Below are 12938 nucleotides of genomic sequence, written 5' to 3'. Positions count from 1 at the left end.
ACTTTTCAGGAACAACATCAGACCGATTTTATTTACGCTGATGAGTGTGAGCCCTTAAAATGTAGAGCACAAAACTGGATCCCAAATTCTAGATGTGGCCTTACAAGTGATTTACAGAGGGGTAATAATACATTTGAATCACAGGATCTTATCTCTCTTTTTATACACCTTAATATCTTGTTTGCTTTTGCAGCTGCTGCCTGACACTGAGTACTGATGTTCAGCTTACTTGTAAGCAGAATACCCAAATCCTTCTCCTATTCTATAATTCCTAGTGTATTTCTCTTGTATTTCACTAGTATGTTTCCATTTAATGTGTATGCAGTAATATTGATGATATGAAACTTTTATTTTTTTGTCAAAAACAAAGGAAAAAATTTTCATAGTTGAACATATTGAAGATACTATTTTTTTTTCTATGATTAAACAATATGACCACCTTCAGGGGCATGTTTTTACCTTAATGAATGTATCTTTGGCTAAAAATCATATTTGCAGTTGGGTTTATTAAACATTTTGCACCATTTGAGTTCTATAGCTTCTTTGTTACACTATATAATACTCTGTCTGCTGCTGGCTGCACAATAAGTTAACTGAGAGTCCATCAGTGAGCTTGTTCTGACAGGAGAGTTTATAACTGTAATCCTTTTTCTTCTAAGTTTCACTCAGCTGACTTATGACCACATGAAAGTTGAGCTGAACTTTGTGGTCATAAAGCAGCTGGAGAGGAGCTCTGAAAAAGGAAGATAAGAGTTCTAATGAGTCAGAATGAATTCCCTGATGGATTTTCTGTTAACTCATTCAACAGGCAGTAATAGTCCAACACAAAGACTATAGAATGCAAATAGTGGAAAAATGTTAAAGAAACCCAATTTAAAAATTTGCCAAAAATACATGCTTTTAAATAAAAAAAATGCTCAACATAACTGTCCATATCCTTTCAAGGGATTTTCCACAATTATTTAACCCCTTTTATATGTCCTTACTCTTCACAGCAATAATTTTTCTAATATACTTTAATTACTTTACTTCTTCTATGAACACATATAAACTTTTGTTAACATGCAGACAATGTTTCCTGTCTGTTATGTCCGATTCGCCCACAGGATTCGGACGGAAAAGAGGCGCGCATGTCAGAGGCACCGCTAGGGTTCCATCTCAGGGGGGCAAAACCGGGGTGGGCTCCTAACTGGTAACCTTGATTTAACTATGGTGTCTCCCTGCTCTATCGCACAGCTTAGCTTAGGGGTGCACAACATTTTTTTGGAACAAGGGCCACATTTCCATACTGAACCAATCCCAAGGACAGCAGAACAATTTAAAGTGATTCTTACATGAATACATAATAATAATAATAGTCATTTTTATTTATATAGCGCCAACATATTCCGCAGCACTTTACAATTAAGAGGGGACATGTACAGACAATAAATTCAATACGAGGTAAGACAGTTTAAACAGTTACATTAGGAATGAGGTCGATGCTCGCAAGCTTACAATCTACAAGGGAATAGGGGGACACAATAGGTGAGAAGTGCTTTTTATTTCAGGTCTAGCAATTATAATAAATAAGGATTTTCATATAAGGCTGCATGATCCGGTCATCAGCCCATATGTTTAAATGCAATAATCAAATATCGAGTACAGTTATCTTGTGCATGGAGGGTGTGGAGACAAATGAATAGTGTGGAACAGATTCTGAATAATATTTAGAAGGAGGGAACAGGGGAAAGTTAGTTTACTGAGTTGAGGTGGTAGGCTTGTTTAAAGAAATAGGGTTTTATAGCGCCCTCGAAGATGTGGGGGCTAGGCATCAGTCAGATCGTCTGGGGTAGTGCATTCAGGAGAACTGGCGAAGCACGAGAGAAGTCTTGGAGATGGAGGTGCGAGGTTTGGATTATGGGGGATGTTAGTCTTAGGTCATTTGTAGAACGGAGGGCACATGTAGGGCGATAGACAGAGATAAGAGAGGAGATATAAGGTGGTGCAGAACTGTGGAGAGCTTTGTGGGTGAGAGCGATGAGTTTAAATTGGACCCTTTAGTGTATGGGTAACTAGTGTAATGACTGGCACAAGATGGAGGCATCGGTGAAGCGGCTGGACAGAAATACGACCCTGGCTGCCGCATTCAGGACGGATTTTTTGAGGAAAAAGTTTGGTAAGAGGGAGACCGATCAGAAGAGAGTTGCAGTAGTCCAGACGAGAGTGAATAAGAGCAACAGTAAGGCTATGTGCCCACGATGCAGAAATGCTCCGGATTTTTTCCTGAGCGTTTCTGCATCTCCCTGGCAGAAAAAACGCATGCGGATTGTACATGCGGATTGTACATGCGTTTTTCCTGCCAGAGACAAGCGGATGTGAAGCGTTCTTCACATGCATTTCCGCATGTGGGTTTACAAGCACTTTCCAAGCGATTTTAGCATCACTTGGAAAGTGCTTGACAACTTGGTCACACTATATAAATCCATGCAAACGGCACGGATTTATATAGTGTGACCGTAAAGAATCGCAAAAAATAAAAAAATAAATATATACTTACCTTCTGATGGCCCCTGGAGTCTTGATTCGAAGCGTCTCGGCTTGCCGGCAGCTCACGGTACACTGAAGGACCTGCCGTCACATGACTAAATGGCGTCAGCGCAGGTCCTTCAGTCCACCACGATCTGCCAGCAAGCGAAGACAAGCACATCGCGGGCCATCAGAAGGTAAGTATCATATTTATTTTTTATTTTATTCTTTTTTTTACAGGCTCTATGGTACCCGGGTCCAGAGGAGAGTCTCCTCTCCTCCAGACCCGGGTACCATCCGCACATTGAAACGCATGGATTCCGCATGTACAAATGCAGTGATGAGTAATCCATGCGCTCCAATGCAAGTCAATGGTGGCGAAAACGCACCGCTTCCACAAAATAATTGGTAGTGCTGCTTTTTTTTCCGCAATGATAATCCGCAGCGGAAATTTCCGCAGCATGTGCACAGCACATGCGGATTATCATTGGGGAACATGGCAGATCTTCTACCAAGCGTTTTTTAAGCGTTTCTGCAGCGGAATTGCCGCTGCGGAAACGCTTAAAAAATGCATCGTGGGCACACAGCCTAAGAGTTTTAGCAGTTTCAAAGGTGAGAAAAGGTCGGATTCTGGAGATGGTTTTAAGATGCAGGTGACAAGAGCGGGTGAGTGATCGGATTTAGGGAGTAAAGGAAAATTAGTGTAGAATATGACCCCAAGGCAGTGGGCATGCTGCTTGAGAGTTATGGTTAAACCCTCCAAGGCAATTTCAATGTCAGATAGAGTTAGGTTAGTAGAGGGGAGAAACACAAGAAGTTCAGTTTTGGAGAGATTCAGTTTAAGATAGAGGGAGGACATGATATTAGAGACAGCAGACAGACAATCCTTGGTATTTTGTATCAGGGTAGGGGTGATGTCAGGAGAATAAGTGTATAATTGGGTGTCGTCAGCATAGAGATGATACTGGAACCCAAATCTGCTGATTGTTTGTCCAATAGGGGCAGTGTATAGAGAGAAGAGGAGGGAACCTAGGACTGAGTCATGCGGAACCCCGATAGTAAGGGGAAGAGAAGAGTAAGAGGAGCCGGCAAAAGATACAGTGAAGGAGCGGTCAGAGAGATAGGAGGAGAACCAGGAGAGAACGGTTTCCTTGAGGCCTATAGCGCGAAGCATAGTGAGGAGGAGCTGGTGATCCACAGTGTCAAATGTGGCAGAGAGATCCAAGAGAATCAGCAAGGAGCAATGACCTTTGGATTTAGCTATTAGTAGATCATTAGAGACTTTAGTGAGGGCAGTTTCAGTGGAGTGTAAAGAGCGGAAACCAGATTGTAGAGGGTCTAGAAGAGAGTTATCTGAGAGATAATGGATTAGACGGGAGTGGACCAAACCTTCCAGGAGTTTAAAGATAAATGGAAGATTAGAGACAGGTCCATAGTTAGCAGTGCAGTTGTGGTCCAGGGATGGCTTTTTAAGTAAAGAGGTTATGATGGCATGTTTAAATGAGGAGGGAAAGATACCTGAAGAAAGGGAGAGGTTAAATATTTTAGTCAGGTGAATGGTGACCACCGGTGAGAGAGACTGCAGGAGATGTGAGGGAATGGGGTCACTGTTGCAGGTCGTAGGCCAAGAAGAAGCGAGGAGCAGGGTAACTTCTTCTTCTTCTGTGGCAGGCTCAAATAAGGCAAGTGAGCTTGAAGTGTGGCAGGGAAGGGGATCCAGGCCCTGGGGAGACTGGGCTGAGATGTCCTGATGGATGTGGTTGATTTTTTCTAGGAAATAAGTGGCCAGATCCTCACCACTGAGGTTGGTGATGGGGGCCTGTGCTTTAGGTTTCAGGAGGGAGTTTAAGGATTCAAAAAGTTGTTTTGGATTGTTGGATAGTGAAGTGATTGTTTGGCCAGATGAAGGGCAGAGTTATAGGTTTTGAGCATGAATTTATTGTGAATGAAGTCTTCTGCTAAAAGTGATTTTCTCCACTGACGCTCAGCACACCTTGAGCAACACTGAAGAAAACGTGTTTGCATCATGTGCCAGGGCTGCCGTTGTCTGTTTGGGGTCTTTCTGTGGGTAGAAGGTGCTGCTTCATCTAGGGCACTCTTCAGTGTATTATTGTAGTGTGACAATGCTAAGTCTGGACAGGAGAGGGAGGAGATGGAAGCTAAAGATGTGTGTAGATTGCCCATAAGCTGCTGGGTATTAATGGTACGTGTATTCCTATAAGTGTGGTAAGTTGGGGTGTCCCGGGTGAGGAGACAGTTCTTGACAGAGAGGGAAAGAAGGTTGTGGTCCGAGAGCCGGAGAGGGGAGTTAGTAAAGTCATGCAGCGAGCAGAGACGGGAGAAGACCAGGTCCAGAATATCCCCGTCTTCATGGGTAGGAGAGTTAGTAAACTGTGAAAGGCCGAATGAGGAGGTTAGAGAAAGTAGATGAGCGGCAGATTGGGAGAGGGGATCATCAATGGGGATGTTAACGTCTCCCATGATGAGGGTGAGGATGTCACAGGATAGAAAGTGAGGAAGCCAGGTGTCAAAGTGATCCAGGAACTGGTGGAAGGAGCCTGGAGGGCAATACACAACCGCCACTCGCAGGGAGAAGGGTTTGAAGAGTCTGACGGTGTGCACTTCAAAGGAAGGAAACATAAAAGAGGGAACCGGGGGATGACCTGGAAAGCACATTGCGATGAAAGGCGCAAACCAACACCTCCACCCTGTCTGTTCTCATTATGGGCAGCATGGTGGCTCAGCAGTTAGCACTGCAGACTTGCAGTGTGGGTTCAATTCCCACCAAGGACAACATCTGCAAGGAATTTGTACGTTCTCCCCGTGTTTGCCTGGTTTTCCTCCAGTTTCCTCCCACACTCCAAAGACATACTGATAGGGAATGTAGATTGTGAGCCCCAATGGGGACAGCGCCAATAATGTCTGTAAGTTGTCTGAATTATAAAGCGCTGTGGAATATGGTGGGGCTATATAAATAAAAAAAAAAGAGAACCAGAATCACCATCAGTACATTAATATATTACCAGAACCAAGTGTTGAGTATTTGAGGAGAATTTCGAGAGCTCAGTTTCTGCTAAAAATAAATCAGAGTGAACACAAGCTAACTTAAAATGAGTTTTTGGAGCAGAAACTCGCCAAATCCTCCTCATAATCTCAAATGTGTAAATTTTGAGGATTTTTAAGTTTTAACATGAAGCACATTATGGATTGCTGCATGTGTGTAAGATGAAAACCACTATCAGCACATGAGTGCGGTGCCAGAACCACTATCAGTACATGATTGTAGCACTAGAACCACTGTCTGTACATGAATACCTCACCTGAACCACTGTCAGTACATGAATGCAGCATGAGAACCATCATCAGCACATGAATGCAGCACCAGAACCACTGTCAGTACATGAATGCAGCACCAGAACCACCATCAGTACATGAATGCAGCAAAAGAACTACTATTGGTAAATGAATGCAGCGCCAGAACCACCGTCAGTAGATAAAAACAGCACTGGAATCACACTTTCCCTCCTCTGCATACTGCCCACATGATACTGTGACTTCACATTAACGTCCCTCATAAACAATAAAAGTCCCTATAATCCTCAGTTCTATAAGGCGCTTACCTTTCCCACTTTGGCAGCAGGGTGACGGAGGCAGCAGAGTGATTGTGCTAGCAAGTGATGTACTCAGCAGGGTGATGGTCCCAGTAGGGAGACAGTGGCAGAAAGGTGACCACCTCAGCCGGTTGATGACCTTTGACTAGTTATGGATTGCTACATTTGTACACGATCAGAACCACGGTCACCACATGAATCCAACTCCTCCATACACTGACCCCCCATTTCTCCATATTGTTCCCAATGCTCCCACCTCTACATACTGTCCCCCACCTCTCCATACTGTCCCCCACCTCTCCAAAACATATCTCCCCTCCGACACTCTGCCAGTGACTTTGTCACACCCCTTTAAGGGTACTCTACGATATAGAGAATTTCATGCAGATTTATAGTGCACATTACCTGGCAAAAATCCACGACTAGTGATGAGCGAGAATGCTCGCCACTGCTCGGTACTCGCCCGAGCATCTCAGTACTCGAGATGCTTGGAGCTCGCCGAGTACTTGCGCGATGCTCGGGCGGGAGCTCGGGTCCCTGTCCTGCATGTATGGCGCTCTTTAGAGCGCCAATCATGCAGCGATTGTGTGCCACTCACTGTAATGCCACAGCCATGGTGGTTGTGGCGTTACAGTGATTGCCCAAATCGATGGGAACAGTGCTCACAGTGAAACATGAAAAGCCGGCAATTCATCAGCGGAATACACCGGTACCCGACAATTTAGAACAGAAAGAATAGAGCATTACACATAGATTAGATAGATAGAAACATGTCAGTCACATATATAATAAGTACAGTGACAGTGTTGGTTACTGCACTTATCATTTAGCGTTAAAATAAAGGATTTATAAAAAAAAAAAAAAAATTGGCGTGGGGTTCCCCGTAATTTTAGTCTCTAGCGGAGGTTAAGCAGACGGCTGGGGCAGATGTTTGAAGCCTGGGAAGGGGGACCCACGGAGCTTCCCAGGCTACAAATATCAGCCCCCAGCTGAATACCTAGCCTTTACTAGCTATTAAAATGGGGGACCCAAAAAAAAAATGACGTGGGGTCCCCCTATTTTAATAGCTAGCAAAGGCTAGGCAGACAGCTGGGGGCTGATATTAATAGCCCAGGAAGGGTGCCATGAATATTGGCCCCCTCCCAGGCTAGAAACACCAGCCCTCAGCCGCCCCAGAAATGGCGCATCCATAGGATGTACGAATTCTGGCACTTGGCCTCGCTCTTCCCACTACCCTGTAGTGGTGGCAGTGGGGTAATAGGGCTGGGGTTGATGTCAGCTTATAATGCCAGCTGACATCAAGACCAGGCTAGTAATGGGGAGGCGTCTATAAGACACCCCCATTACTAACCCCATAGTGAAAGTTAAAAAAAAACACCAACACCCAGAATAAAGTTCTTTAATTGAAATAATCACACATTCCTTTAATGTTCTAAATTAAACTCTCATCACTATCCACGACAAGTCACCATATAATATATGTAACTGAGGTTCTCTAATGAAGCAAAAAAATAACTATGGCCCTCAGGGTATCCTCAGGATTTTTTAATCTACAGCATGTCTATTACCCTGTCCATGACAATGAAATAGGTGAAAACCACAGTAAATCTGCAGACAAATCTGCATGTAATACATATAATCCACCAAAAAATCTACAGTGGAAAACTAATGTTTCCAACACACCCCCGTATTCGAGAGAAATTGATACTTCTTTTCCGTGGCTCATCACATCTGTGATGAGATTGTGTTTAGAACCCCATCATACACATCATAACAGAACCCAGACAGCTCACATTAAAGTCAATGGGCCCCGTCAATGGACCCCATTTAGTCAACAGGGTTCATCGAGGACAGTTGATCTTCGTCATGAGATCTGGCACTGCTGTCATTTTTTGTTGTTCTGCTCTTGTCATGAAGCAGAACAAAGAAAATGAACCAAAAGATCTAGAATTACTGAAGCAGCAACCTCTGTGAAAATCAAAAGTTGGGTCATTCTTAAAACGAGTGTATATAGTGACATACGGCACGGCATACCTACTGAGGTATTCAAAACCATTTAAATGCTGCTGTCAGAGACTGACCGTGGCATTTAAGTGGTTAAACTACAGCAATCGGAAAGCACTTTGGTAGATGTAGTTACAGGCAGATGCTGGCTAGGTAATACAACCATCATCTGCCGCGTATGTAGAATGCTCAGCTCCTGAGCCGGCTTCATACATTGCTTAATGACGAAAATGTACATCGCAGACCGTTAACCAGTTAAATGAATATATAGTTATTTTCAAAGACAATGAAAGTATTATTAGGTATAAAAGGATGCGAAAATCTTACTTTAAGATTATCCAAAATATAACGACCTCCATGTCCCATCGGGCCAAAAACATTGAGGACAGTTCGAGACGTGATCTCTCCAGGCTTATACATTCTTGCTGAATCTTGCTGGAAAGGATACAGAGATAACTCAGAATCATATCACATATAACATACAGTATGTCTTACAACCAGGTTACACACACGTTCCTTTACCCGCAGAAGACCACGTGTGCATTGTAGAAGAGGTAAAGAAAATTCCAGCCAGCGGCCCATAAGTAAACTGCAGGCGGAACAAGTCAGGGCCATTTTTTCTGCCAGCATCTTTTTTTACCTTAGGTAATTTTCCTCTATGGAGAAAGACTGGAACAGTATCCCGTCCGGAATTTGGTGGAATGACCTCTATAATTTCCACTGTGTCATCAGCAAGGTAATAATGTAATATAAGATCTCTTGCATCTCCAAAAGCTGAAGTTGTATCATCCCATAGACAGTAAAACCGCAAAACTTGTCTATCATGATCTAGGAATTGTTTCAGGGTATCCATACGTTCATATGGGCGTAGCGGCTTCATGTCATCTTCAATCTACAAAGAGGAAGGAGGGACACTAGTCATCAAAATGCTCACCAAAAAGAAATGCAAGAACAATGTGCTTATATATATATATATATATATATATATATATATATATATATATATATATATATATATATATATATATATACGTACTGTATATATAGATATATATATATATCTATATATACAGTTATATGAAAAAGTTTGGGCACCCCTATTAATCTTAAGCTTAATGTTTTATAAAAATTGGTGTTTTTGCAACAGCTATTTCAGTTTGATATATGTAATAACTGTTGGACACAGTAATGTTTCTGCCTTGAAATGAGGTTTATTGTACTAACAGAAAATGTGCAATCTGCATTCAAACAAAATTTGACAGGTGCATAAGTATGGGCAACCTTATTATTTTCTTGTTTTAAATACTCCTACCTCCTTTTTACTGACTTACTAAAGCACTTTTTTTGGTTTTGTAACCTCATTGAGCTTTGAACTTCATAGCCAGGTGTATGCAATCATGAGAAAAGCTACTTAAAGTGGCCACTTGCAAGTTGTTCTCCTGTTTGAATCTACTCTGAAGAGTGGCATCATGGGCTCCTCAAAACAACTGTCAAATGATCTGAAAACAAAGATTATTCAGCATAGTTGTTCAGGGGAAGGATACAAAAAGCTGTCTCAGAGATTTAACCTGTCAGTTTCCACTGTGAGGAACATAGTAAGGAAATGGAAGAACACAGGGACAGTTCTTGTTAAGACCAGAAGTGGCAGGCCAAGAAAAACATCAGAAAGGCAGAGAAGAAGAATGGTGAGATCAGTCAAGGACAATCCTCAGACCACCTCCAGAGAGCTGCAGCATCAACTTGCTGCAGATGGTGTCACTGTGCATAGGTCAACTATACAACGCACTTTGCACAAGGAGAAGCTGTATGGGAGAGTGATGCGAAAGAAGCCGTTTCTGCAAGCACGCCACAAACAGAGTCGGCTGAGATATGCAAAAGCACATTTGGAGAAGCCAATTTCTTTTTGGAAGAAGGTCCTGTGGACTGATGAAACCAAGATTGAGTTGTTTGGTCATACAAAAAGGCGTTATGCATGGCGGCAAAAAAACACAGCATTCCAAGAAAAACACTTGCTACCCACAGTAAAATTTGGTGGAGGTTCCATCATGCTTTGGGGCTGTGTGGCCAATGCCGGCACCGGGAATCTTGTTAAAGTTGAGGGACACATGGATTCCACTCAGTATCAGCAGATTCTTGACAATAATGTTCAAGAATCAGTGATAAAGTTGAAGTTACGCAGGGGATGGATCTTTCAGCAAGACAATGATCCAAAACACCGCTCCAAATCTACTCAGGTATTCATGCAGAAGAACAATTACAATGTTCTGGAATGGCCATCCCAGTCCCCAGACCTGAATACCATTGAACATCTGTGGGATCATTTGAAGAGGGCTGTCCATGCTCGGCGACCATCAAACTTAACTGAACTGGAATTGTTTTGTAAAGAGGAATGGTCAAAAATACCTTCATCCAGGATCCAGGAAATCATTAAAAGCTACAGGAAGTGACTAGAGGCTGTTATTTTTGCAAAAGGAGGATCTACTAAATATTAATGTCACTTTTCTGGTGAGGGGCCCATACTTATGCACCTGTCAAATTTTGTTTGAATGCAGATTGCACATTTTCTGTTAGTACAATAAACCTCATTTCAAGGCAGAAACATTACTGTGTCCAACAGTTATTACATATATCAAACTGAAATAGCTGTTGCAAAAACACCAATTTTTATAAAACATTAAGCTTAAGATTAATAGGGGTGCCCAAACTTTTTCATATAACTGTATATTAGAGGGAACACATACTGTATCTGCCAATGGGAGGCTTACAACATGGGTCTGTCAGCTCTAAAAATACAATAGCTATGACAGACAGGCTTACCACAAGCCACTCCATTTCCAATTTCCATGGCCTTCACCCTAGTACTCCTGTACAGAGATCTGGACTTCTACAGGGACCCATGGGTTAAAGCCACGGAGTCAGCTGCTGGCCAATGATGCAGGCTGCCAGGAGTGGTCAGGTAGCCAGGTCAGAAACAGCAGAGCAGTCAAGGTACAAAATCAGAAAATGGAAGAGTATTCATGGAACGGGCCTAGGTCTTTAATAGGAAAAACCTCAAGAACAACAGCAGCTGGAATGTATGGATAAAAACCAGGAAAGAGAAACTATATCTGGCAGCTCCCAGCAGTATTCTGAGAATATAAGAAGGTTGATACTTTCCTATTGGCCAAAGCATGCAGATGATTAATCCAGCAAGACAGCGCACACACCCATACTGCCAGACTGAACAGCACCATGCAGCATGGTGGCTCAATGGTTAAGCCCTGTTGCTTTGCTGCGCTCTCTCCTTAGTTCAAATCACACTAAGGACAACATCTGCAAGGAGTTTGTATGCTCTCCCAGTGTTTGTGTGAGTTTACTCCAAAGACATACTAATAGAGTGTGAGATCCAATGGGGACAGTGATGATGATATTTGTAAAGCGCTATGGAGTGGAATAAATGGCGCTGTATAAGTGAGCATAATAAATAAATAAAACTACAAGTCCCAGCCACCCTAGTCTCCAATGTCTTCCCTAGCACTGATTATACAATGAATATGGTGGCGTCTGGTGACAGGAGTAGACATAACAGGAGCAGGTCCCAAAGTAGATGTGACAGTACTGCAATGTGTTCCTAAAATGTTTGTTTGGTCTCATGAATAGGTGGATTATGACAATCTGTAGTTGGAGACAAGCATTTCCAAATTAGTATATTTAAGAAAAAAGTCTGAATGGTGTGACAATGCTTCTGTTTTACCCATATTATACTACACAAATCTAACAATGGTAAAACCTTCCTGTGGAATCAGGATCCATACTGGCAATTGTTTTTACCTGTTTGCGAATAGTAGAATATGCATCTGCAGCAACTGATCCTGGTGGATTTATTCTGACTCCGAGTTTTCGTAGGAAGTTTCTAGTAAATTCATCACAGTTTACAATCTTGAAAGTTTTGGAGTAAAACACGATGTCTTTGTTGATGTTGAAATGATCCACAGTGTAAAACTGGTCATCGTTAGGGGGTGGAAGTGGAATACGATGACGTCTGATTATCGTTCCTTCATTTAAAAAAAAAAGCCATTGTTAGGATTTTTCTAACACTGTGAAGTAGAAAGATACCATGAGACTGAACGCAGACTGTGGGGGTGATAACATAGTAACATAGTTTTTAAGGTTGAAGGAAGACTAAGTCCATCTAGTTCAACCCATAGCCTAACATGTTGATCCAGAGGAAGGCAAAAAAAAAACATGTGGCAAACACTATGCTCCACATTGGGGAAAAAAATTCCTTCCCAACTCCATACAACAATCAGACTAGTTCCCTGGATCAACGCCCTATCAAGGAATCTAGTATATATAACCTGTAATATTATACTTTTCAAGAAAGGCATCCATGCCCTTCTTAAATTTTAATAGTGAATCACTCATTACAACATCATGCGGCAGAAAGTTCCATAGTCTCACTGCTCTTACAGTAAAGAATCCCCGTCTGTGATTATGATTAAACCTTCTTTCCTCCAGACATAGAAGATGCCCCCTTGTCCCAGTCTCAGGCCTCAGAGTAAAAAGATCAGTAGAAAGGTCTTTGTACTGTTCCCTCATATACTTGTACATAGTAATAAGATCACCCCTAAGCCTTCGTTTTTCCAAACTAAATAACCCCAAGTGTAATAACCTGTCTTGGTATTGCAGACCCCCCAGTCCTTTAATAACCTTGGTCGCTCAGCTCTGCACCCGCTCTAGTTCAGCTATGTCTTTCTTATACACTGGAGACCAGAACTGTACACAGTATTCTAAGTGTGGTTGCACTAGTGACTTGTATAAAGGTAAAATTATGTT

General features: G+C 42.3%; 1 protein-coding gene across 2 annotated transcripts in view; it reads right to left on the bottom strand.

The window, feature by feature from the left end:
- EFHC2 (EF-hand domain containing 2) overlaps window positions 1-12938 on the bottom strand; it is a 140464-nt gene that overhangs the window by 86148 nt on the left and 41378 nt on the right. For both annotated transcript variants that reach the window (XM_073667242.1, XM_073667243.1), the window contains exons 4-6: window positions 11934-12157; window positions 8764-9015; window positions 8451-8558 (exon numbers count right to left, since the gene is read on the bottom strand). In XM_073667242.1, coding sequence (XP_073523343.1) covers window positions 8451-8558; window positions 8764-9015; window positions 11934-12157 — 584 coding nt within the window. The remainder of the gene's footprint in view (window positions 1-8450; window positions 8559-8763; window positions 9016-11933; window positions 12158-12938) is intronic.

Source organism: Phyllobates terribilis, unplaced genomic scaffold (genome assembly GCF_046119375.1).
Source record: "Phyllobates terribilis strain yellow unplaced genomic scaffold, ASM4611937v1 Scaffold_2__4_contigs__length_985480577, whole genome shotgun sequence".
Taxonomy (NCBI): domain Eukaryota; kingdom Metazoa; phylum Chordata; class Amphibia; order Anura; family Dendrobatidae; genus Phyllobates; species Phyllobates terribilis.
This window is presented reverse-complemented; position numbering and strand designations above follow the sequence as displayed.